Raw genomic sequence first — 22,173 nt, forward strand, 5'->3', positions numbered from 1 at the left:
AGAAACATTTTTGTTATGAACAAACACTTGCTAGACCTTTATACTATGTATTCCCCAGAATAAGACATTGCTTGACATATGAAGGGGAAACTTCCAAGTGGGAAAGGTTGGGACACAAACCTGAAGCAAATGCTCTAGACAAAGCAGGTTGTGTGTTGGAAACATGACAAGTGAGAAATTGTACTGGCAGGTGGGCTCAAAATACTTGCAGAAGTTACCATCTCACCTTCAATATTTTTACGGCTTTATTTAAAATGTCCAGGCACATACCCTAGCCAAGGGGATATAAACGAGTCTCTAGTTTGTTTTGTGAATACAACAAGGGCTGAGAGATAACAAATTTTTGTCTTGTTGATTAAGGCTTTCTAGTGTCCTTGGATGACTTTTACATACTTGGCAGTGGCTTGATAATGTTGCAGACCACCAACAGTGTGTTCAACCAAACCCTCATTAAGCAAGTGGTGCCTGAATCCCTGTTTGCTTGGCAGAGGGTCCGCATTGCTAACATGATGGCAGATGGTGGCAAAGCTTGGGCAGAAACCTTCTCGAAGTGCAACTCGGGTAAGTACTGTTAAATATGAATATTAAAAGAAAGGATGTGTTCCTTCCCCTGCCCTGATACCCCTTTCCTTCCCTAGGCAGGGCATGTAACTCTTTGCTCTCATACCTAGGGACCTACAACAATCAGTACATGGTGCTGGACCTAAAGAAGGTAAAGCTGCAGAAGAGCCTTGATGAAGGCGCATTGTATATTGTTGAGCAGATCCCAACGCTTGTGGAATATTCTGATCAAACAAATGTTCTACGGAAAGGTAATAGCTCCTATAGCATTTGCTGGCCTAGGAGAGCCATCTCTTTGTGCCAGCTGACTGTGCTTTGTACCTTTGTAGCTTTCTGAATGCTATTGCTGAGGTTTGAGTTAGAAAGCCTTGTGTGAGTGTCCCAGTGGTGCTCTATCAATAACACTGTCCGCTTCTCCTGTCTGCTGTGGCAGAAATATGGTGAGTGTCTGTGTTTCTTAGAAGCAGGGGAGGGAATAATAGACTTCTTTCTTTCCTTTTTTTTTTCTTTTTTTTTTTTTTTTTTTCTCCTTTGGTATTGTTTTGCCCAGTTTTAGAGACCCATGAGGAGGAAGGTGAGGTCTATTTGCAGCTGTGCTGAATAACTGTGATGCTGTAGGCTGCTTGGTGAGTGTGTTGCTGTATAAGGAGATGAGCTTTTAAATTGGAGAGAAGCTTTGCACTAGATTTAGCTCCTGAACTTTTCTGGAGTTCTGTTATCTAATAAACTTGTTCTTCAAAAGATTCCTTGATCCCCCAGCAAGACTAGCAGTAAGTTGTTGGAAAACAAACAAACAAAAACCTAGGTGAAATAAAACACCCACTGTCAGGTTATATTCACAAGTGGTTTATAGACATATTATGCCAGCACCCAAAAGCCTGATCCCTTTCCACAAATTTAAGCATGTGCCCCTTCCTCTAATCACGTGCTGAGGTGCTAAGTTGATGAGAATTGCTCTTTATCATCAAGATCACTGGAAGTGCGTGGAATGCCATTTTATATTGACAGCTAGGGTTGCTTCTCTTTGGATTTTTTCCTTGTGTCTGGGTGCTTGGAAGAGTCTAGCTTATTTGAGGCACTGCTGCAATGTGAATGTGGTCTTGAGATGTTTCATACCAATAATGTAGAAAGATCCCCTCTCTACCACTTATGCTTTTCTGGCACCTGTATCCATGGAAGATATGAAGCAGGCCATTGCATTTTATCTTCTAGTATTTCTGTGTGGTTCAATGGTGAAATGCTTTGGGATCCTCTGCAGTGTGTCGTGCATCATAGTGCAGACAACCAAGCTAAAGAAGACATCTCTAGCTTTTGCACTTGAAGTAGCACAACCATGTCACAAGAGCATGGCATCTGTGCAGGCAAGCCAGTCTTAGTGGGTTCCTTTTCAGCAGTGATTGTAGAACTGCCGTGTGGGATTCCCATAGGGCTGAGTCCAGTGGGGGCTTGGACACCCACTAACCGATTATTCCCTCCTAAGAGATCTTGTGACTGCTCTGTGTGGGAAAGTGGTGACATGCATTAGAAGTTCAATGATATTTTATGTTTACTGTACGGCTCTTCCCAGGTTATGTAAATGCACCTTGTGTACGTTGGATCTTGCAGCAGAAGTCACCCAGTCTCCAGAAGCTTAAATGTTTAACAGCACTCAGGGTGGGCTGAGCTCTGCAGAAGTGCTGCCTTCGAGACCTCAGCTGCTAAAAGCCAGCACTGGTTCTGTGAGCACCAGTCTTGGACTCCTCCATGCCACCCAGGGCAGGGGCTTTGGGGGGATTTGTCTGTTCCCTGATGCTTGGAGCAGCCTGGGTGAAGGAAGCTGCCTTTCTCAAGCACAGAGCTGGCGTACAGTGTGTGGAGTAGCAAACCCTGGCACACTCTGTGATTTTCTTGTAGCTGGTGTTCAAAGATTTCTCACCAATCTGGCCTGCTCAGAGAGAGCAAGCATCTATTTGCACCACAATCATTTTTCTTAATTTCTTTCAGGCATAAACCTAGGAACAGCAGAGAATGAGAATTGAGTTCTCAGGTGAACAAAGGCAGGCATCGCTCTAGTAAGACCTGGATCTGGAAAACAAGCAAACATTATTTTTTGTTTATATGGGTTTGCAAATGGAAAGATTTTTATGGCTTTTGTCAGCTTGTCTGTTAGGCCAGTGCAGGTGACTTCTAAAAATCAGGAATCTTTTATGTTGCCCATTCCAGGCAAAGATGTCAAGGAGCTTTCTGTATGTTGATGAAGAAAACTCAGGAACCCTCTAGAGGAAGTGGAGGAGGGCAGTACTGGCTCCAGCTTAGGGACAGGGCACAGGAATGGCTACAGATCAGATGTTTGCCGATGATGAGTGAGTAGCACATCCATTTCAGTATCAAAATCACCATTTCCAATCAAAACTTGTGATCTCAGTCTCTTCCACCATGTGCTTCTCATCTTTTCACTGCCCTTCCTCTCAGCGCTGCTGAGATCCTCCCTCTGGGCAGAGGAAGGTATTGTCTCAGACAGCTATTGCTACCTTCATGTCATCTCCCTGCCCCCTTCCAACATTACATCACCTTTTACTCTTTTTTTCCTCACTGTTCACACTGACAGACCTAACAGGCAGGTTTCAATGGCCTGTGTCAGCCCTTGATTAAAGCCTGCCTCAGGTTGGATGCTGCACTGTCAGTGTGGGATTTGCAGTCTTGCAGGGCCTAGGACACAAAAGAGCTTTTTCTGGAAGAGAACTTCAAATGTTCTGTTTTAGAAAATGCCAGCAGACAGGGTACTTCCACCTGTGCTGCGTGCTGAACAGGACCCAAGCTAGTAAGGCCTCTGCTCAGGCAGCTTTCCAGTGCTGATGTTGTCTGTGTATCTGTCCTTCAGGAAGCTTGGTTTGTGTAGGTGCATCTCGCTGCCAGTGAGTCCCAGCTGACTTACTTGAGCATTTTACCATCAGACTCCTCATGTCATACTGGGCTATGTTAATAAATGGAGTGCTGCATTTACTAGCGTTGAAATAGTAAGTCTCTAAGCCAGATTCTTTCAGAAGCAACGTTCCCTGTTGACAATGGGAAGGTTTGTGCTTTGGAAGGGAGCTAAAAATATGCTGCTCCTGGGACTAGCACATGCTGGGACTAGCTCATGGTATATAGTCTCTTCCTAAAGACTCCTTGATGCCTGCCTTGAAGAGTGTGTGTGGGGAAGTATAGATATCTAGTGTATTTCTCCCAGGGCTTGAGGTACCCTGATGGTCTCCTGGGTCTTCACAAGTTTTTTTTCTTCCTACAGTAGCCTTGTTTCTGGCAGTTACATCACCTAGCCAAACTCTCTGGAGTTCTGGCTGGTAATCCTGCAGAGAAGTGCAGGATTAACACTTGCTCTTGGAAAAGTTATGATGGGTCTTTGCTCTCTCGAGGTCAATTGCTTCTTATCCCTCAAAGGCTGATGGGGAACAGATATGCACTTGTCACTATCTCTTGTTCCATGGTTCCTGTTTGTCTGTCTATCTCCAGGACTTCTGCTGAGACCTGGGGCCTCTTTCTATCTGCTGTTCTGGGACCTTCATTATGTTATCAGTGTATATTTGTTTAGGAGACTTTATATCTTCATTTTTAATTGTCATCTGCCCTCATCGCTGCTCTGTGTGGTGTCTGTGTTTGTCCCTGGCAATTCAGCACAGTGCATGACTGCCTTGGTGAGATGGGAAGAGGGGAAAGAAGGGAGTGCGTTCAAGCCTCTTGCAAGGAAGTTTGGTGGAGGGAAATGATCTTTCACTGCTCTCAGGCTCAGAGGAGTGTAACCTCTGCAGAAGGGCTGTGGCTGGTCTGTGTCCACCTCAGGCTCCTGCAAGTCTGATCTTTGCTGCTTTGCAGGATGAGTCCTCAGGGTGGAAGTCTAGGGACCGGCTGCCTGTGCACAGTCCCCAGTGGTGTTATGTAGGGTGTCAACCCCTGTCGTTCCAGTGACTGTTGCCTTATTTTGTTGCTTTCAAACCAGTTTGACCTGTTATTCCTCGAAATCTGGTTAAGGTGATGTGGTATGGGAAATGGTTTATTTTGCTTATGTTGATATAAACAAGAGTGTTCAGCTTTTCCAAGTGACTAACAGGTTGTTTTGTTTCTCCGGCAGGTTACTGGCCTTCATACAATATCCCTTTCCACGAAAAGATTTACAATCTCAGTGGGTATGCAGAATATGTTGAGAAGTATGGCCTGGATTTTTCTTATGAGCTTGCTCCAAGAGCAAAAATCTTCCGTCGAGACCAGGGCAAAGTGACTAACTTGGAAGACATGAAGTACATCATGAGATACAACAGTAAGAAATACACTTGTATATTGTGGAGCTGATCTTAGTAAAGCAATGGGACCTTTACTTTTTTGTTTTAGTGGGGAACTGCAGCTTTACTTACAGATCAGAGTTACATTACCCTAGGTACAGAGTATATACACAAAACAATAAATAAATAAAAAACAACACAAGATGACTCTAGCTAGGAAACAAGGCTAAAAATTGCTCTTAACAGAGAGAGACTGGGTTCCTGACAGAGTAATGTCCCGTGGGCTAGCTGCACGACCTTTGCAAAGAGCGGCTGACACTCAAAGAGACTCTCTGAGGACTGCTGTTACCCTGCCACATGTACAACCTACAAATCTTAAAAGCCTTAAAATCCTAAGCAGCAGTCACATCAGATCAGAGAATTTGGTGTAAAATTTCAGGTCAGTTTGGTGCTCTTCCCTCCCTCCCTGTTCAGGAAGGGTGATTTTTAGTAGGTAATGTTCTGCTCTGCTTTTCCCTGACAGGGTTCTCCTTAACTGGATTAAAAACAGCTTAATTAACTTCTGGCTAAGCCCGTCTTTAAGTGCAGATAGCTTTAGATGCTATATTTTGATTCCCAATTACAGGGAGCACTCTGATTACTGGGCTTGGGGTTTGGGAGGCCTCTCCCAGGGTGGGGTATTGCTGCTGTTTGGGCTGTGAGTAGCAGCATGCTCATAGATGTTGAGGCTTGTCCTTCTTCCCCTGCTAGCTCACAGCTACTGCAGTGGGTGTTTGAAGGCTTTGCTCCTTGCCACTTATTTTAGTCCAGAAGAGGAAAAGACAGGATCTCACTGCTATACTCTCCCACCCCCCCCATCCCTTTCTCTTCCACTTTTTTCTCCTCACAAAGTTCCCATAAGCTTTTGTCATGCAGAATTACAAATGTTTGTGGTTACAGGTTGGTGGTGGTGCCCTGGGAGGCAGAAATAACTGTATGAATTTGGATTAGGAGCTTGTCTACTTAATGTCCCATCTTGAGCACTGTTTTTCCAGTTAGTACCTAAGGAGGCGCATGAAAGCAGTGTGATAGACTGTTTCTGCCAGCACACTTAGCCAGCATTTAGTGGTTTGGGGACTTTGCTTCAGTAGTAGAGACTTTGGGTGAAGGAGCTAATTTGATTACTTTTCTTCCGTCCCCGCCACATTTCTCCCCAGACTACCAGCGTGATCCTTATGCTGAACACAATCCTTGCAACACCATTTGCTGCAGGGAAGACCTGAATCCTTCCTTTCCAGTGCCTGCAGGCTGCTACGACTCCAAGGTAAGTAACCTGATTCTCAATATCTGCTGAAGGTTTGCTGCAACCTGTTTGTGCTCTTCTCAAACCTGTGGCAAATTTCCCTGTCCTAGGATGGGCATGGCCAGGCCTGTCTGTTATCTCTTTTCATTGTCCCAGTGCTTGATGGGGAATGATGGCCATGGGGACTTGTGGTGTTTTAGGCATTAAGTCCCAAGGCTTTCCAGCAGGAGGAATATTAGTGAAGGTTGAAATAAGTCCTCACATCACTTGGAGGACGATGGGGAAGGTAACTGTTGTAGAGCCCCAGCCTCCTGGTAATGGGGGCTGTGTGGGTGCCTCCCCAGAGCCCACTAGAATGTGTCTTTGTCCTCATTTTAGTTTTACATTTTCAGAAGCCTGGCTTTCTAGTGAGTCACACTGCTCCAGGTCTCCACCTTTCTGTAAAACTGCTTCGAGCAAAGTTCCCCAAAGGTCACCTTGCTTTTTGGGTGAGAAAATCCTTAGACCCCCCTGTCCTGGAGAAAGCAGCAGTTTTTCTAGGCAGTTTGTACAGTATTTTCACTGTGAAGGGCAATACCTGAGCACACAGCTGTCCAGCCCTGACGTGCTGCTAAGTTGTGCAGTGCTTTATCCCATGGGGATCAGCCTGCTGCTCCTCTGGGTGGTTTTGTTGCTCAGATGGGCCCTATGGAGGCTGCTCTGGCACTGCCAGTGCTGAGCATCTCCTCTCGGCTTGGCTCTTACGCTGCCTACCCAGACTTTTGGAGGCACTCAGACACAGGCAGGACTGTCCTGAGGGCAGGCCGACTGCCTTTCTCACCCTGCATAATGCAAGGGCTAGAGGGCAGCGTGGACTCGGGCTGCCCTTCAGCACTGGCTGTTTGTGGCTGAAGATGCCTCTGTAGGGGAGGAATGCTGCCTGACTAGCATGCATTTCCCATTGCTCAGTTTCTTACCGTATTGTTATCAAATCTCCCTGAGCTGTTCCTGCCCTGGGATGGGTGCATGTCAACCATGCAACAATTTTGCCCTGAACTCCTGTCCTCTGTTACAGGTGTCAGATTTCCGCCTGGCTTCAGCGTTCACAGCCACTGCCATCAACGGCCCCCCCGTACAGGGTGGTCTCCCTGTCTTCACCTGGAGACGGTTTAACCACACACGCCACCAGGGCCTGCCTGAGTCATACAACTTCAAATTCGTCACCATGAGGCCGATCCTGTAAAATCAGCACTGATATTCCAAAATGAGATTTTATTTTTTTTGATGGAAACTTTCATTCCTGTGTGTAATAAATCCAGCTGGATGTACCCATCCCTGTGCCTTGCCTGCCTCCCCCTGTCCTGCCTGCTGGGTGCTTTGCACAGAGGTGGGCTGCCTCTGCGCAGGGTGGTCCTTTGCCTAGGATTGATGGGAAGTGGGCATGGCACTGCTTTTTGGTGATCTGAGCAATCATCACAGCTACTCCCAGGGGATGAGTGAACGCAGTGTGACCAGCTGAAGTGATCTGTCTCTAGGCACGGGACCTGGCTTCAGGACTGGGCCAAACCAAGCAGCTTTGTCTCTGTGCTGGCTTGATGTTTGCCTCTTGTCTGAGCAGTGCCTGCAGCATGCACTGCAAAAGTGCCTGTCATCTGATGCCATTTCTAGTGAAGAGTCACAGCCATGTTCTCCACAGCAGGTAACTGAGCCCATTGTTTATAGGGCCCCCCTTTCAGGGGCTTGTGCGAGGTTTCCTTTGTTGTCTCACCGAGGTAGCATGCAAAGGTCAGGTGTTGGGAGGTAATGAAGGGATGCAGTTGGTGAGTTCTGAAAGCAGCCTGATGCTCTTGGATCCCCCAGGCTGCAGTGTAGCAGCAGGAAAAGGTAGGTAAGGGTGTATGTGTGGTGGGAGTGTTGTACGCATAAATCTGTGTCTGTCCAGTTGTTCAGTGACATTTTTGCCTGCTCCCAGGGGAAGGTGACTGGGAGGGCTGGTGCTGCATGTATTACTGCTAGCTGTATGTTGACACTGAAGAGTCACTGGGCTGTTTTGTGCTGGATGTTGTTTGTGTAATTAAGAAAGCAAGACAGAATAAACAACTCTTTCCTCATGGCCTTGACAGTCCAATCTAGTCAGTGCACAGTACTGCCCTGTATCATCATGAAGGCAAAGGATGAGCAGTGTGAGGTTTTGGCAAGCCTTTGGAGTGTCTCATGTGATGGGAAAGGGAGTAGGTTACTGCAGCATGGTGACACACTACCCTAAATATTTGGCTGTCACTGTAGGGCTGACTTCTGCCAAGTGGCAAGGGTTGACCAAAAGTTTTTGTCTGAAATTCAAAGCTCCAAAGTTTTGCTGAGGCTCATAATTGGAGCAGGGAGTGTAGTGATTTATTTGCTGGAGCAGGAAGAGGTAAGTGAGGCTGCAGAGAACATCCCTGTTGTGTGCTGGGGTAGGTGGGGTGGAGGGGCAGAGAACACTGTGAAAACTGTCACTGCCAACGTACAGAGAACGTACAATGAATAGAGCTGCTAGTTGCACTGCAGCACAGCGTGTAGTTGGGTAAAGCACCTACCATGACTTCGTAATTTTTCTGGGCACATACAGCTACACCATAAGCATATACATTGGTGCACATTCCACTTTCAGCTGTTCCCCTGCTGGAGGAGTGAACGTGGCATTCCTTTGATGCCATAAGAGATGGTAGTGCTGTGTCAGTGCCTGCCCCTGGAGGTGGTTAGGAGGAGACCTTGCCAGGGACAGCTCAAGTGAGGGGATGTTACTTACCTTTTAAATGCTTGGAGCTTGTGGACAGTTACTGGTGGCCTTTGTTCAAGAGTAACTTGCCCTCTGCCAGCTTTGTCAGCTTTGTGAACCCTCACTGTGATGCTTGTTGCAGGTTCTGGCCTTACAGGGCAGCAGGCTTGATGCTTTTGGGATAAACACCAAATATGAACAGGTCACTGCGTTCTTTTTACTGCCCCGTGTGCTTCCTTTGGCAGCAGGCCAGCTGTGACCACAGCAGCTGGGGTCCAGCTTCTGCTGCCAGCACAGCATCATTAAGGAGCAGACAAGGCTGTGAGTACAGCTATAGGGCAGGGTGTGACAGCGCGGACAGCTTAATTCTCAGGCAACTGAACAGTGAAGAGGTCTCACTCATCATCTCATCTCCCTCTGCAGAGCTTATTGTCCAAGGGGAAAAAACCAAAAGGTATGTGCCTAAGCAAAAGGTTTGTTGCAAAAACTGTCCTGTTTTTTCACACCCTCCACGTGCATTTTTTTCTTATATGTCCTGTGTTTTTTGCCTTTTAAATTTAAGGTTTTCGGGCTTGTGGGGAGGCAGGCAGAGTTCTTTTTTTGTCTGATTTGGGGAGGGCATGGAAAGGCGGTGGTGACAAATTCATCCCTTGCACTAATGTAAAGAAAGCAACTTGCTGTTGAGGCAATAGAGACCATCTCCAGAGACCTTGTCTCCTCCCAGCACCGTCTTCAGGAGTGTTGTATCAAATGTGAGCTCTTGCTTCCTTTGCCATCCCCCTTTCCTGAAATCCAGCAACAGCCTCACCCCAACCCATATAGCCCAGTAGCCCTTAATGGCCTCAGCTCCCACAGGGTGACAAGATCTGTCAGCAGAGCGCTCTGCTTGAAGCTGGAGATGGCCACCAGTTAGCCCATGTGTGGGTGTCCAGGCAGCATTGCATGGAGCTCCCTGGGTAGTAAGAGTGTGTTTCTGTGCCAGTGACCTGGTGCTGTGCTGCTGGCTCTGATGATTTCTTGGCCCCTCACTATTTTACAGTTTCCATGCTGTTACACAACAGCATCACCTGTGGTCTGTGCAGTTTGTCCTGCTCTGCAGGTGTAGCACCCCCTTCCAGATGTACCACTGAGTGCATGGCAAGCTGCTCTGCAGCTAAACAAGGGCCCTTGATGTTCACACTTACTTCCTCTTCTGCCCGCACAAACTGCAATTACAGCAGTGCTGGAGCGGAGTGGTTATGCTACATTTTTATGATAAATGCAATGGTCAAAACTATGTGCAAGATGTAGACTCTTACTCTAAACAGGCCATTTGAGAAACTCTCTGCACTTTCAAGTGTGATTGTATTCAGCCATCACTTACATGAGTCCATACTCTTTTGGTCAGTGACTTGAAACAAGTTTTAATAAGTGCTGGAAAACTACTTATTACCATCACCCATTGATTATGTGACCCTTGAAGTGTGGGCTCAGCACTAACTCAAGGCAGGCATGTCTGTCTGTCTCCCAGGTACTCTGTCTGAGTTCTCTGCCATTCAGCAGCGGTGCTGTGTTGGGCCCAAGAGCCAGCTTTTATCATAGTGCCTGTGGCTAAAGCAGGGTGTTGGTTCTAAGGCATATGACCCAGGGTTTGATGCTATCCTGGCTTCTACCCATGCCCTCTCCCCGCCTCTTGCTCCCCTTTTGTCAGAGGTGAAAGCCAGCCCTTTGGAGGGAGAGGGGAGCACCACCAACAGCCCTGGGTAACTACTGGGGGTAGGTTACTGGATTGCTCAGGACACTCAGCCTCTCTGCTTTGTGAGGGTCTAGAAGGTGACTTCCTGGACCTCACAGCACTGCTTTAATTTTTGCTCCTTTGAGATGGCTGGGAGAGCAGCATCACGCACCTGACTTTCTGGGAAGGAGCTGGAGCTACTCCATGTTCCTTGATCAAGGTAGCAACAAGCTTGCAACGCTGATGTGCCTGCACTGCCCCCTCCTCCAGGTGGCAGCATGGCTGAAGAGGATGAGCACACGTGGCACTTCAGTCTCCTGAGAGGTCTGGAACTAAGCACAGATGACTCAAAACGTTAAAAACCCAGTAGTTTATTTCAAAGTATAAATTTCAGGCTTGTCAGACAAAACCCCACTACAGGTACCACACACCCACGCGCACACATACACACACACACACAACTCTACATTACATACAAAAAGGGGGAGTGCTTGGCAACTGCCCAGTTTAAATTGGACATTAAAGCAGTCCTACATTTTTTGTATTTACAAGTCCCGCTGTAAAACAAAACAAGAAATCTGATTGAGTTGCTTGCAAAGACTTTTGCATGTTTGACTCAATAAGTCAATAACTTACTACAGCTGAACAGGCCTCCCCAAACAGCTACTACCCAGTTACCTTATTTACAGCTATACCGCATTAAATTAAGACAGCGCTTCAAATATATATATGTATAATATATTAAATAAAAAAAAAGCTCAGCCTGCACACTGACAATGAGAAATAAAGAGGCATTTTAATGGGTATGTAGAAGGTATGAAAAGGAAAAATCCATTCATTTGCTTTTTCGTAGCCGTCATTTTTTTTACTCTCCCCTCAGAAGGGAACACAGGTGGTGGCAGGGCTGGCTCTGTGCATGTCAATTGAACTCCTCCCTCCAGTGTTTGCACACAACACCAACCCCTACCCAAACTAAATATATATATATATATATTTAATATCTCAAGCTTCTATTTTAAAAAATCTGGGTATTTTTTACTAAATGAAAATACTGAAGAGTTTATAAGAAGGCAGAATCACAGGTTGACTGTACAGTGTATATAATAGTCTAGAACTGGGGAATGGCTGTTTGGGGAGCAAGAACAGATTTGACCTGGTCCTACACATAATACGGATTCTGATATATTGGACACTTAAGACAAACAGTGTAAAGGAAAGGGTGAAGGGATATTTTTGTTACAGTACAGAACAGTGCTCAGATCCTACTATTGGGCCCAGTCATGCTCCCACTGAAGGCACGAGGGGTTTTGCCATTGCTTTCGAACGAAGCAGTCAGTATAAGACCCCTTATTTTTACAGGGAAGACACTGTGGGCATTTCCAGCCTTGTGCTAAAAACATAGGGGTGGGCAAGTGTCTCAGTGCTTGTGCTCAGTGGTCTACCATGGCAAAGGGCAGCACAAACAATTAAAGGAGAAAAGACCTGGGCCAGCTGCTACTCCCAGGGAAGCTGCATTGGAGCCCAGAATTACACAGCCTGAGAGGAACCGGCCCCTGCACCCTCCCCTTTTCTCAAGTTGCCATGCAGCTGCAGTAACAGATGCTATACCTACAGTCTGCACCCTTCCTAAGGGTTTAGTTATTTGAATCCAATAAAGCTTTTTTTAGACTTGTACTGAAATAAAGGAGGTCAGTGAAGCTGTAGCTAAGAGAAACTCAGAGGAAGAGAAGGGCATTTTGCCACCAGTACGCCACAGTAGGGCTTCCCTTCCAATTGGAGACTGAACTAACTCAAATTACTTTCAGTGTGAACATCCACATGCCCATGCATTATACAAAGAAACCAAACCAAACCTAAAACAAAACAGAAAGTGAGGATGGAAAACACAAGTGTAGAATCAGTGCAGTGTTTTCCAAAATGTAGAGAACTAGATCCAAGGTAGTGCTGCTAAAAGGTCACATACCCAGTGGCAACAACACAAATCATAAACCAGGAACAAATTTATACCAAGGTACTGAAAATAAGATGGAAAAACATGTAGAGAAGGCATTTTGATAATGCCCCTTTTGGTTAGTCCTGAAAGCAGTCAGGCAGTTGGATTTGATCGCTGTAGGTCCCTTCCAACTGAACTATTATATTCTACCACCTGAAAGTCATGTCGAGATTTTTAGCAGATTTAAAAATGAATTACTGGAAAACTTCAGCAACTAACATTTTAATGATGAACCCAGTCTAAAAGCACTGTGTTAACAGACCTGAACTGAACATTCCTGGATATTGTGGTAGTATTTTTAAATAAAGTCTGTGAAATGAAGCCAATTCTTTTTGAACGTGTTATTGGCAGAAATTCATTTTCCCAGTATTTTTATTTTTCCTGGGAGATTAAAGGATAAATAAAAAACAGCCACCCCACAACACTGAGAAAAGTGCCATTTGAGTTAAGGAACTAAGCAATACTTTGTTAACATAAGGGGTAAATACTGCAGAGATCTGGTCCACCGTGAAAATAATTTTACAGGCGTGGCATAGTCCTCTTGGCATGTCTGTGTTAACCAGCTACCCCGCAATGTCTCCAAACTGTGCTAGACATCTGGAAGTCAAGCTAGGCTCCATCACGTACTTTACCACCACCACTTGCATAAGATCCTGAAACATCATCTTAACATCTCTGTGGCGATGAAAGAAGAGTCTGCTTTTACCCTACAACACTGATGGCTTCAGTCAGCAAATAGTAACTAGCTGGCTTGCTCTAGTCACAAAAATCAGCTGCACTTTGCCATACATAGCAGAAACAGATCTATTAAGCAAGAAGCCCGCTTTTACTCTGCTCAGTTGAGAACTGCATCTTTCTTTAGTAAATAAAGATGAGTCCTCTCTCTAAAGATGATGAGTCCTCTCTCTAAAGATGCAGTCCACATAACCTCCAAACACAGTACCAGACCATCCCTAATAATACCTCCATTGGAGGAAAGAGAGAAATTCTAATACAGGACTTTAACCCCCTGCCTAACTCAAGCAAGACAAAGCTATTAACAACCATGACCTAAGAGCAAGCACAAACTACAAAAAAGTTGATTTACAGATTGGGCTGGAATCAAAATTAAATAAGCAGCATAAGTTCCAGGTTGTATTCTAATATTTATTTTTAACTTTCAAACTATAAAACCTCATTGTACTGATATGGCCAACGGCCCTTTGGTACCACCTCAAAGACATTAAAGTAATTGCCCAAGGAGGACTTAACAGCCATCAACTGGAAGAAATTGCTCTAAGCCTCTACTACAGAACTGGCTTTATAAGGACTCAACTTTCCATAAGTAGACTAAATGCATTATTAATTATTCTTTGAAATAGGCAGACAAAACATTTAATTAAACATAGAAAAATTCAAGGCATTATTAATTATTGGCACCAGTAATACAGGGACAACTGTTATTCAAAGGAAGGGTAACACATTTTTCATACATGAGATTGAGTGTGAACCTTCTCTCATGATACTTGCGTTTCGACAGAATTTTTGCTCTCCCAGATCAATAAAACTGCCATATTTAAATGCAAGTTTCCATACAGAGAATATTTGTTACTCACCTGACAGAAGTGACAATCCCAGCTACGTGAAGGATTACAGTAAAACAGTATAGACAAAAGTCTACAATGGAGTGCCTTTCACCGATAAGGTTCTTGAAGGGAATACCACTGAAGAACCCATTATCTCATAGTTTATTTCACCAGCCATATTTGGGGATTTAATTTCTCCTGCCCCTGTTCAACCTTGCTTTATATTTAAAAGCTTCTTGTTTTTAAGACGGCCAGCATTGGAGTTATATGTTCTCTATGGTTTTGCCAGATGATGAAGTATTTTAAAAAACAAAACCAAACCACCTTTCCTTTCTAAATTCACTGCTGAGTTCTGTAGGAAAGGAACAAGACTGCTGTCTTTGTTCTTATAAGTGACTAGATGTAAACCTTACATGTCCTTTCTCATCCAGGTGTGTTAAAATTTGGTTACACAAAAGGCAAGTTTAAGATGCTGACAGGATAGTGGGGCAGATGTACCGCTTTGTTTTCTCAGCTCAGAAGCATCATGAAAGCTTCTAGTAACATTGGCAGTTGCTCACAAGTTTTGGGCCAGTGTCTGAAATACTTTGGGTGTTTTAGCTATTTGCAGAGGCAGATGGGAGCAGAGAAGAGGACTGGGAAGCCAACTTCATATATTTTTGTACTAACTGAACATCCAAACTGAGTAGAAGCTTTAGAAACAAGTAGAAGCTTTCATGGTGCAACAGCACAGAGGTTTCTTTGGCTGAACTGCAGCATACAGCTTTCCCAAAAGAACAGGGAAAGACTGGTGGAAAACACTGTCTGTATATTCTAATGTTCTTCACAGGACAAAAACAACTACTCAATAATTACAGTGAGGAAAGGGTTGAGTGGTACTGGAGATAAAAATGAATCCAGCGTCAGCAGATGTCATACTTCCCAGTCTTTACAGAAAGAAAAAAACAATCACTGTGGGTCACAAAGATGAGAAGCAGTAATGAAAGGCTAAAGGGGTAAAAGGAGAAGTAACTCCAAGCAAATAAAAGAACACCACAAGGTATCTGGCTACATTTATTTCTGAAATTACTCTTTAAGGCACAAAATAAATCTAAAAAATAGGGCTGTGTGTATGAGGAGAGGGGCAGAGAAATTATCTGAGCTAGAGAGATATGAATGCAGTCTCTACAATCCAGTTTCAGATCTGACCTAGGAATGCTCCCAGAGTGAGTGAGGATAGATGGTGATAGTAGAGGAGAGCTCTTATTTAGGAGAGGTAGGAGGTAGTGGGACAACTTTGCTTTCCAACACCTCCAAATTCACACATGTTGGGTCCCTGTCCAGACTAAAGTTCCCTTTCCTCCCCTCAGACAGCTGATTACAGTTTGTAAAATGAGAACGGACCACTCAATCTTCCAGTATGAAAGTGAGACCTTGAATCACCTTTCACATCACAGCCTGCTCACAGAGCGGTGGGGTGCAAGATGCAAATCTGTTCTTGCCCTCATGTTAGTGCCTTGATAGATACTACAGATGTGTATGCTTTGCTTCAGACAAACTGCAATTAATTATTTTGTTCCCACTCTGAAGCAGAATCCCAGGCATCCAAGGTGCCCTTGAATAACAGGTAGGTGGAACAGCTGTCATGGGAGGGAAAATAAAATTTTCAAATGACCCATGACTTGAGCTATCCAGTAAAACAGGTTCTCTTACTGCAGGTGAGACTTTATTTTTCTTTTGGTTCTCAATGCATGTAGTGTATCACACAGCCATCTAAAATAATCCTGCAGAGAGTGGATTTAAAAATGAATTTCATGCATGGGATCAACCTTCCCAAAACGGGGGGTAAACTCTTGGTAGTAGAACAGGTTTAAAGGCTCCAAAGATCTCTAGTTTAACTGCTCTGGGAAGAGATCACATCTGTGGACTGGGGGTCACAGAAGGGTCCAAAACGTCCATAGATGTCCTTAGCCCGGACAGCAAAGTAGTATTTGCTGCCAGACACAAACTGAGTAAGAGTGCATGCCATAGGTAGGGGAAGGGCCTTCACTTCCCCTATCTTCTTCCACTGGGAAGGCATAGTGGCACTCGGGTCCTCGTGGTAAGCATAGAGATGGTAACTGTCCACACTGGCACAACTCCGGTCCACTTCCAAGACACTCCATGACAGCACAATACCATTCTGGCTCTGTACCCGTGCCAGCTTCAGCTGTGGCTTTTGAGGCAGAGAAGTGTTGGCAGCTTCAGGGGGCAGGCGTGGTGGCTGTGGTGCCTCCGGGAGTGGGGCAGGATGTATAGGGCGTGGTGGCTCCTAAGCAAGATAAGAACAATAAGGGAAAGATAAGAGTCTACAGCAGTGGAAGGAGGTTATAATTCATCATCCCCAAAGCAAACAAACAAGTCAGCCTGCAATTACCAACCATCATGACTGTGCAAAGATCACACAGGCACAAGAGCAACAGCGAAGGGTGAGAAGGGGTGGGACCAAGGATGTCAGAAGTCATTATTCACATATAAATCACTGCCTGTATAGAAGATCATCACCACAGATACTTCCCTCTTTGCTTCCCACCCATGAGGGGATGGACTGTGAACACTGAGCCATTTACCAAGACTGAGCAGTCAGGTTCACAACCTGTTTGAGCTATTTTATATCTGAGCTGCTGTTCCCACATTACCCAAAACACCCCAGACAGTGGATTGAACTGGCAGTTTATCATCATCTTTCCAACAGGTAGGTTTTCAGCCACAAGAGGAAGAACAGGTAATGGTACAACGTGGATATTATCACCTTAAATTGATCACCAAATTTCAGCCTTAGTGCCATTGCTCCATCACCCACACAGTAAAGAAGTGCTGTCATCCAACTCATGACAACCAGTTAAACACATGAATTACATTTTTTCAAACCATGATAAAACTTGTTGTGGCAGTTCTTTTGTACCCCTGACTACACAAGTCACCTGCAGACAATTAATGCATCATTTTTCAATACGCAGTACCGGTGATCTGGAGAACTGTGGTGTAAGCTAACAAGATCACACATCTCTCACTGTTCTTGGCAGAACTTTCTGTAGGTGATACAGTGGTGTTATACATGTAAACTGTCTGGAAAGTGTCTACAAGACATTTCATTTGTCTGCAGTTCACACTAAGAAGCAATCTGAGACATGCTAATTCAGAGACAAGCCTGTAAATTGTCTTAACTCATTTCGAAATTAGCGTACTCACCGCATGCACTTGTGGTGGTCGATGATGCACTGTAAGCTGAGGTGCTCCAGATCCAAGACTTAGTCCGTTGTTCACAACGTATGCAGTTGTTTGAGGCATTCGTACTGTCATGCCTGTAAGAAGCACAATGAATACACTCCTGGGTATTCAATACTTAAAATCAGCCAAACAGAACACTGGAAGCCAAGCTCCTTGGTTCAGCTGGATGACACCAAATTTCAAATTGACACACCCTCCTCAAACTGCCACCAGACCTACTGATTACTGTACTAAAACAAAGCCACCTCCTCTTCCCTGAAGCTGTGAAAGAGACTAAGTACTCGTGTCTGTAGAGGAGATAGAATAATGTTTTTACCCTTTGTAGCATGAAAGAAATGGGTGAGGAGGGGAGGTTGGGGAGATTCAGGGAGCTTAAGTATAAAGATGAGAATCTGATCACTTTGGGATTCAGACAGGAAAAGACAAATACTGCAACAGCAGGATGATATCAGTATTCAAATGCTAGAAGACTGTGCTGTGTGTGGCACAGAATTAGAAAAGATTAAGTCATTGTCCAAGAAGCTTGTTTTCCCTCACAGAATGGCCACCACTATCGATATGTACACACAGGAATTACTATTCATTAAATCCCACAGCAAACTGACCTGGCTGGCAGGAATAAACTAGGTAATGTTATAGCTTTGGACATAATATCCAGAACTTCTGCAAATGACCAAGTAGTCATTTATTTTATACTACGTCTCTCTCTCTTAAGTATTATTTTGTCCATTTAATTGTGGGACATGCATATTCTGTGAGCTCAATTTTTTTTCTCATTCTTACCAGTTGCCCAGCATGTTCTTCTATTTCTGTCTAGAAATACAAAATCTGCAGCAACCTCCACTACTCCCTAAATCCACATTTGTATGAGATCCAAGCATTCTAAAACTTCTGAATAGAAAGAATGAGTAGCTCACAGTGAGAAATTTCAGGAAACCAAAGCTATTCTTTGATAATTTCTGTCTACGAATAGTCATCAAGTAATGACCATGGGTGATGAGTATCTGAAGTCTAAGTAAATCATGACTCTGAGATAGCTGAAACAGAGTGCTAAATTTTAGTAGGTAAAGTGCTGAACTCTAGTTAGCTGCTTCACATTTTTTTCCTATTAGCACATCTGTCTAAGAAGCTAATTAAACTATGCAAACTTCTATAGGATGAACAAGCATCAAAACTGGCTATTCCTTATGTATGAAAATCCTTGTGTATGAATATGTGCTGCTTTAGCACAGCTGTGATACTAAATTACATTACATTAAATTACATAAATTATATGAAATTACAATAATCTGAAGAGAGATGGAGAGATACCTTAGGAACATATAATGTACAAATTTAGTATTATTTCTGAGTGCATCTTTGTGAATATCAGGTAGACATACCACTTAGATGAGGCAGAAGAACAAACTACAAGTATGCAAAACACATTGTATGAATTCTCAGAATTCATCTTCCATATACACAGCATAGAGATCTTACTACTTAAACACCTGCTACTGACACTAAATAATTTCGATGATAATATAAACCAACAGATCATCATCAGCATTTCTGTATAACAAAGTTTTTTTTTTTGCTATCACTGAGTGAAACATCTGCATGTGATGTGCAATTGTAAAGCCTTGAAGAAACCTGCATTCCACATAATCTGGTCTTCAACCTGCTGAAGCTAACTATCACTTGTTCCTCAGGACAAGAACACCAGATGGTTAGCCTCAGCAGGAGAAAATGTTGTTAAAAATAATTAAGTAAATGAACCATTACATACTCAAAACTCCTTCCAAAACAACAGGTAGATCACACAGGTTTGACTTGTAGCTAAGGGCAACAATGATGAAAACAAAGTGTAGGTACAGGTTACCCTTGCATTTTAAGGCCTTTCACCAGCAGGAACACAAGATATAGACATACACCTCAGAAGATACTGTCAGTCAAAAGATCCTGAACTCCAGTCTGCATGGCATCACAGTATCCGAAGTTCAAGGAAACTGGACAAGTAGTCTGAGAGGAACACTCATTTCCTCACCCCAACACTTCACAGACATAGCTCAAGAACTGTCAGACTGAGTTCTGCCTCACTAGCACAGCTGATTTTTCACAGCCTAAGGCAATGCAGCTGAACGTAGTCATAAGGGATGCTTAGATTTAAATCACTACAAACATACATAGATATTCTCTTTTCCAAAAAAAAGTGTTACAGAACAATGAATCAATTATTTTATGCAGGCACAGTCTTACATTGTTCAAACACACAGTGTTCCAAGTCTGGCTTAAACAGATGGTGTCTAAAAAATTCATTACCTGGAGGTCACATAAATGTAGCCTCAATGCAACATAACAGGGAAACATGTTTAACCATGTTGAATTAAACATAGTAGTGATGTTGTGGGGAGCTAAAAAAGGCAATTAAAATCCACCACTTACTAGCAAAATATAAACTATAATTTAACTTAAAGACTTTTTATTGTGAACATACTCTATTCATTTAAGACATTTTTTTTACTGCTATGGGAAGACACTGGTTACATTTGCAAAGTCAAGAGAAACTTGCTGGCATCCCTAGTCAAACTCAATCATGTATTAGAAATGGATGCATTTGGCGAGAAATTTCATCTGTCTAAGCCTGGAGAAAAGAGGAAAAATTGCTGGGCACAGGACATCAGACATTGTTATGGAATCACATTAGGATGCCTGATATAAACTGAACTTTTAGACAGGAAATCACATATAATTTAGTACATGTGAATAGATTTTAATCTTACTGCATAATAACAAAATGGTCTCTAACTATCCTTCTACCGAACAGCTGTACTCATCACATTACTTTCTGCTACCTTGTGAAGCATTGGACATGTCATCCAGAGATGCACAGTTGGCAGACAGTGCCTGAGGCAACTTCATGCCATTTTTTCCTCATCTACACATCTACAGGGGGAATGATTTCTTAATGATCTGAGATCTTCTCAAGCCCATTAATTGAAAAAAAAAATAATAGTAAGAACCATCTCTATAATTTGGACTAGCATTGTTAAAAAAAAAAAAAAAATCCATATCCATCAGGCAGAATGTATCAAGTTTTGCTGTGCTACAGTGGAATGTGTATGGAATAAAGAATCCCCTACCTCCAGTCTGTGGATTGACTGGCCTTAAATTTGGGCTTGGCATGACAGCTCCTCTTACAGGATTCTGAGGTGGTGGTGCAGGAATAGTGGTATAGACCACCTGATGGTTAGCAGGGGCCCGTGGTATAGGAAGTCTTGCAGCACTTTGAGTCACTGGTCGATGGGTTACATTCACTGTTGTCGGAGCTGGAGAAAGAAAAACAGACAATAACCTAGAATGGAATTCCACAACATGAAAGTGATATCTCTATCTCAGAGTGCATACCTCCCTTGGAAACCGAATCAGCTGAGTCATGCGAAATAAAAGCTGTCCCCACAAATTCCTGTCTGCTTTTGATAACGCAAAAAAGGAGAAAACAACCTAAGCAAATGTTAATTTTCACCCGAAATAATAATGCCAACATCTATCCAAGTAAGAACAGAAAAGATAAACATAATATCCAAAATAGTCAGATTGATGACTAAAAAAACCTATATCAAGTCCAAATACAATAATTAAAATCAAACCAAACACCCCCTTGCTTTAATAAATAAATAAAAATAAAGTTAAAAAAATCAATTTTTTTACTATTACTAAGTCTGATCTGTATATAAATAAAAGAAATCCTGAATATAAGGATAGCTGTAGAGAAGATAAAAGCCAACACTGAACATGAACTACTAAGAGTCTGTAAAACTGGTCATTAGACAATTCTAATGCCATCTAATCTTCAACAATTATCTACAGAAAAAGAATTAAAGAGGATCTATGTTTCTTTTTCACATTAGGGAAAAAAAATCACTGCATACAAAGCATATGTTCCACATACTTCCAACTAGGTGTGGAACTTTATTGTCAGCCTTGTCATTCACTCTGCCAAAAGAATTAATTGTGAAGTGCAGGTAGACAAAGAAAGGAGTGATGTTGCTAATGCTTTTTCTTCTATTACTCAAATTATGTAATTGCTACAGATTTTTTCTACTTATGCAAACAAGTTTTGTTAAGAATTTCCATGGCTATCCTATTTACTGGTCTCCTTTTTGCTCTGGACCATCTCCTTAGCAGAATTTTCTCCTCTCCGTGGAATTTGTTCAATCCTGAATTGTTTCTTTCCAAACCAGCTGGACTTAACTATCTTTCCCCTCCACTTCATCCACGAAGAAAAAAGAAAAAAAAAAGAAAAAAAGGGATATTGACTAGAATGGAAGATTCTTAAGCCACTCAAACATTTTCAATATTCACCTGACAAGTTTACAACAATATGAGAGAACACAAGAGTCTAGCTTAAGAAAAAGCAGTCAGCACATTAAACGAAGTGAATGAAGAAATGAAGTTACCTGTAGGTACTACATGTATGGTGGTCTGGGAAGGTCCACTTGTTGGCACACCTGTTTGCTGCTGACTGGTTGGTTGCAAAGACGGCATGGGGCGGGACAAGGGCTGGCTGGATATACTCAATCCTGAAGCAGGTGTCTGATTCTGCTTCTTGGACTCTGCTTTAAAACAAAACAAAGTTACAGAGAATAGCAAACAGAAATTAGAACAGCACAGAGCTATTTAACCTCTTTTTTCCCCCCATCATTCAGATTAGTGAAGAACAATTCTTAGTATGACATTTCTTTAATCTTTTCATACTGCAAACCAAACTGCAGGAATTTCTTTCAGTTCCCCATATTTTCATCCTCCCAATCTTTTGCCTCCCTATACTCCATAATGT

The 22,173-nt window shown here is 43.2% G+C and overlaps 2 protein-coding genes across 3 annotated transcripts in view; one reads left to right on the forward strand and one right to left on the reverse strand.

Annotated features, from left to right (window-relative positions):
* Positions 1-7,318, forward strand: part of PLBD1 (phospholipase B domain containing 1) — a 37,869-nt gene extending 30,551 nt beyond the window's left edge. The window contains exons 7-11 of the mRNA XM_032207410.1: positions 361-561; positions 672-812; positions 4,667-4,852; positions 6,011-6,117; positions 7,151-7,318. Of these exons, the coding sequence (XP_032063301.1) occupies positions 361-561; positions 672-812; positions 4,667-4,852; positions 6,011-6,117; positions 7,151-7,318 (803 nt within the window). The remainder of the gene's footprint in view (positions 1-360; positions 562-671; positions 813-4,666; positions 4,853-6,010; positions 6,118-7,150) is intronic.
* A 3,584-nt stretch (positions 7,319-10,902) lies between these two features.
* The window catches only part of ATF7IP (activating transcription factor 7 interacting protein), a 106,435-nt gene continuing 95,164 nt past the window's right edge, over positions 10,903-22,173 (reverse strand). Inside the window, exons 12-15 of one of the 2 annotated variants that reach the window (XM_032202091.1) lie at positions 21,794-21,949; positions 20,477-20,662; positions 17,316-17,428; positions 10,903-16,395 (exon numbers count right to left, since the gene is read on the reverse strand). In XM_032202091.1, the coding sequence (XP_032057982.1) occupies positions 15,979-16,395; positions 17,316-17,428; positions 20,477-20,662; positions 21,794-21,949 (872 nt within the window). In that variant the 3' untranslated portion in view covers positions 10,903-15,978. Of the gene's footprint in view, positions 16,396-17,315; positions 17,429-20,476; positions 20,663-21,793; positions 21,953-22,173 lie in introns of both variants that reach the window. The other variant, XM_032202081.1, reaches the window with a different exon arrangement.

This window comes from Aythya fuligula, chromosome 1 (genome assembly GCF_009819795.1).
Source record: "Aythya fuligula isolate bAytFul2 chromosome 1, bAytFul2.pri, whole genome shotgun sequence".
NCBI classification, from domain to species: Eukaryota; Metazoa; Chordata; class Aves; order Anseriformes; family Anatidae; genus Aythya; species Aythya fuligula.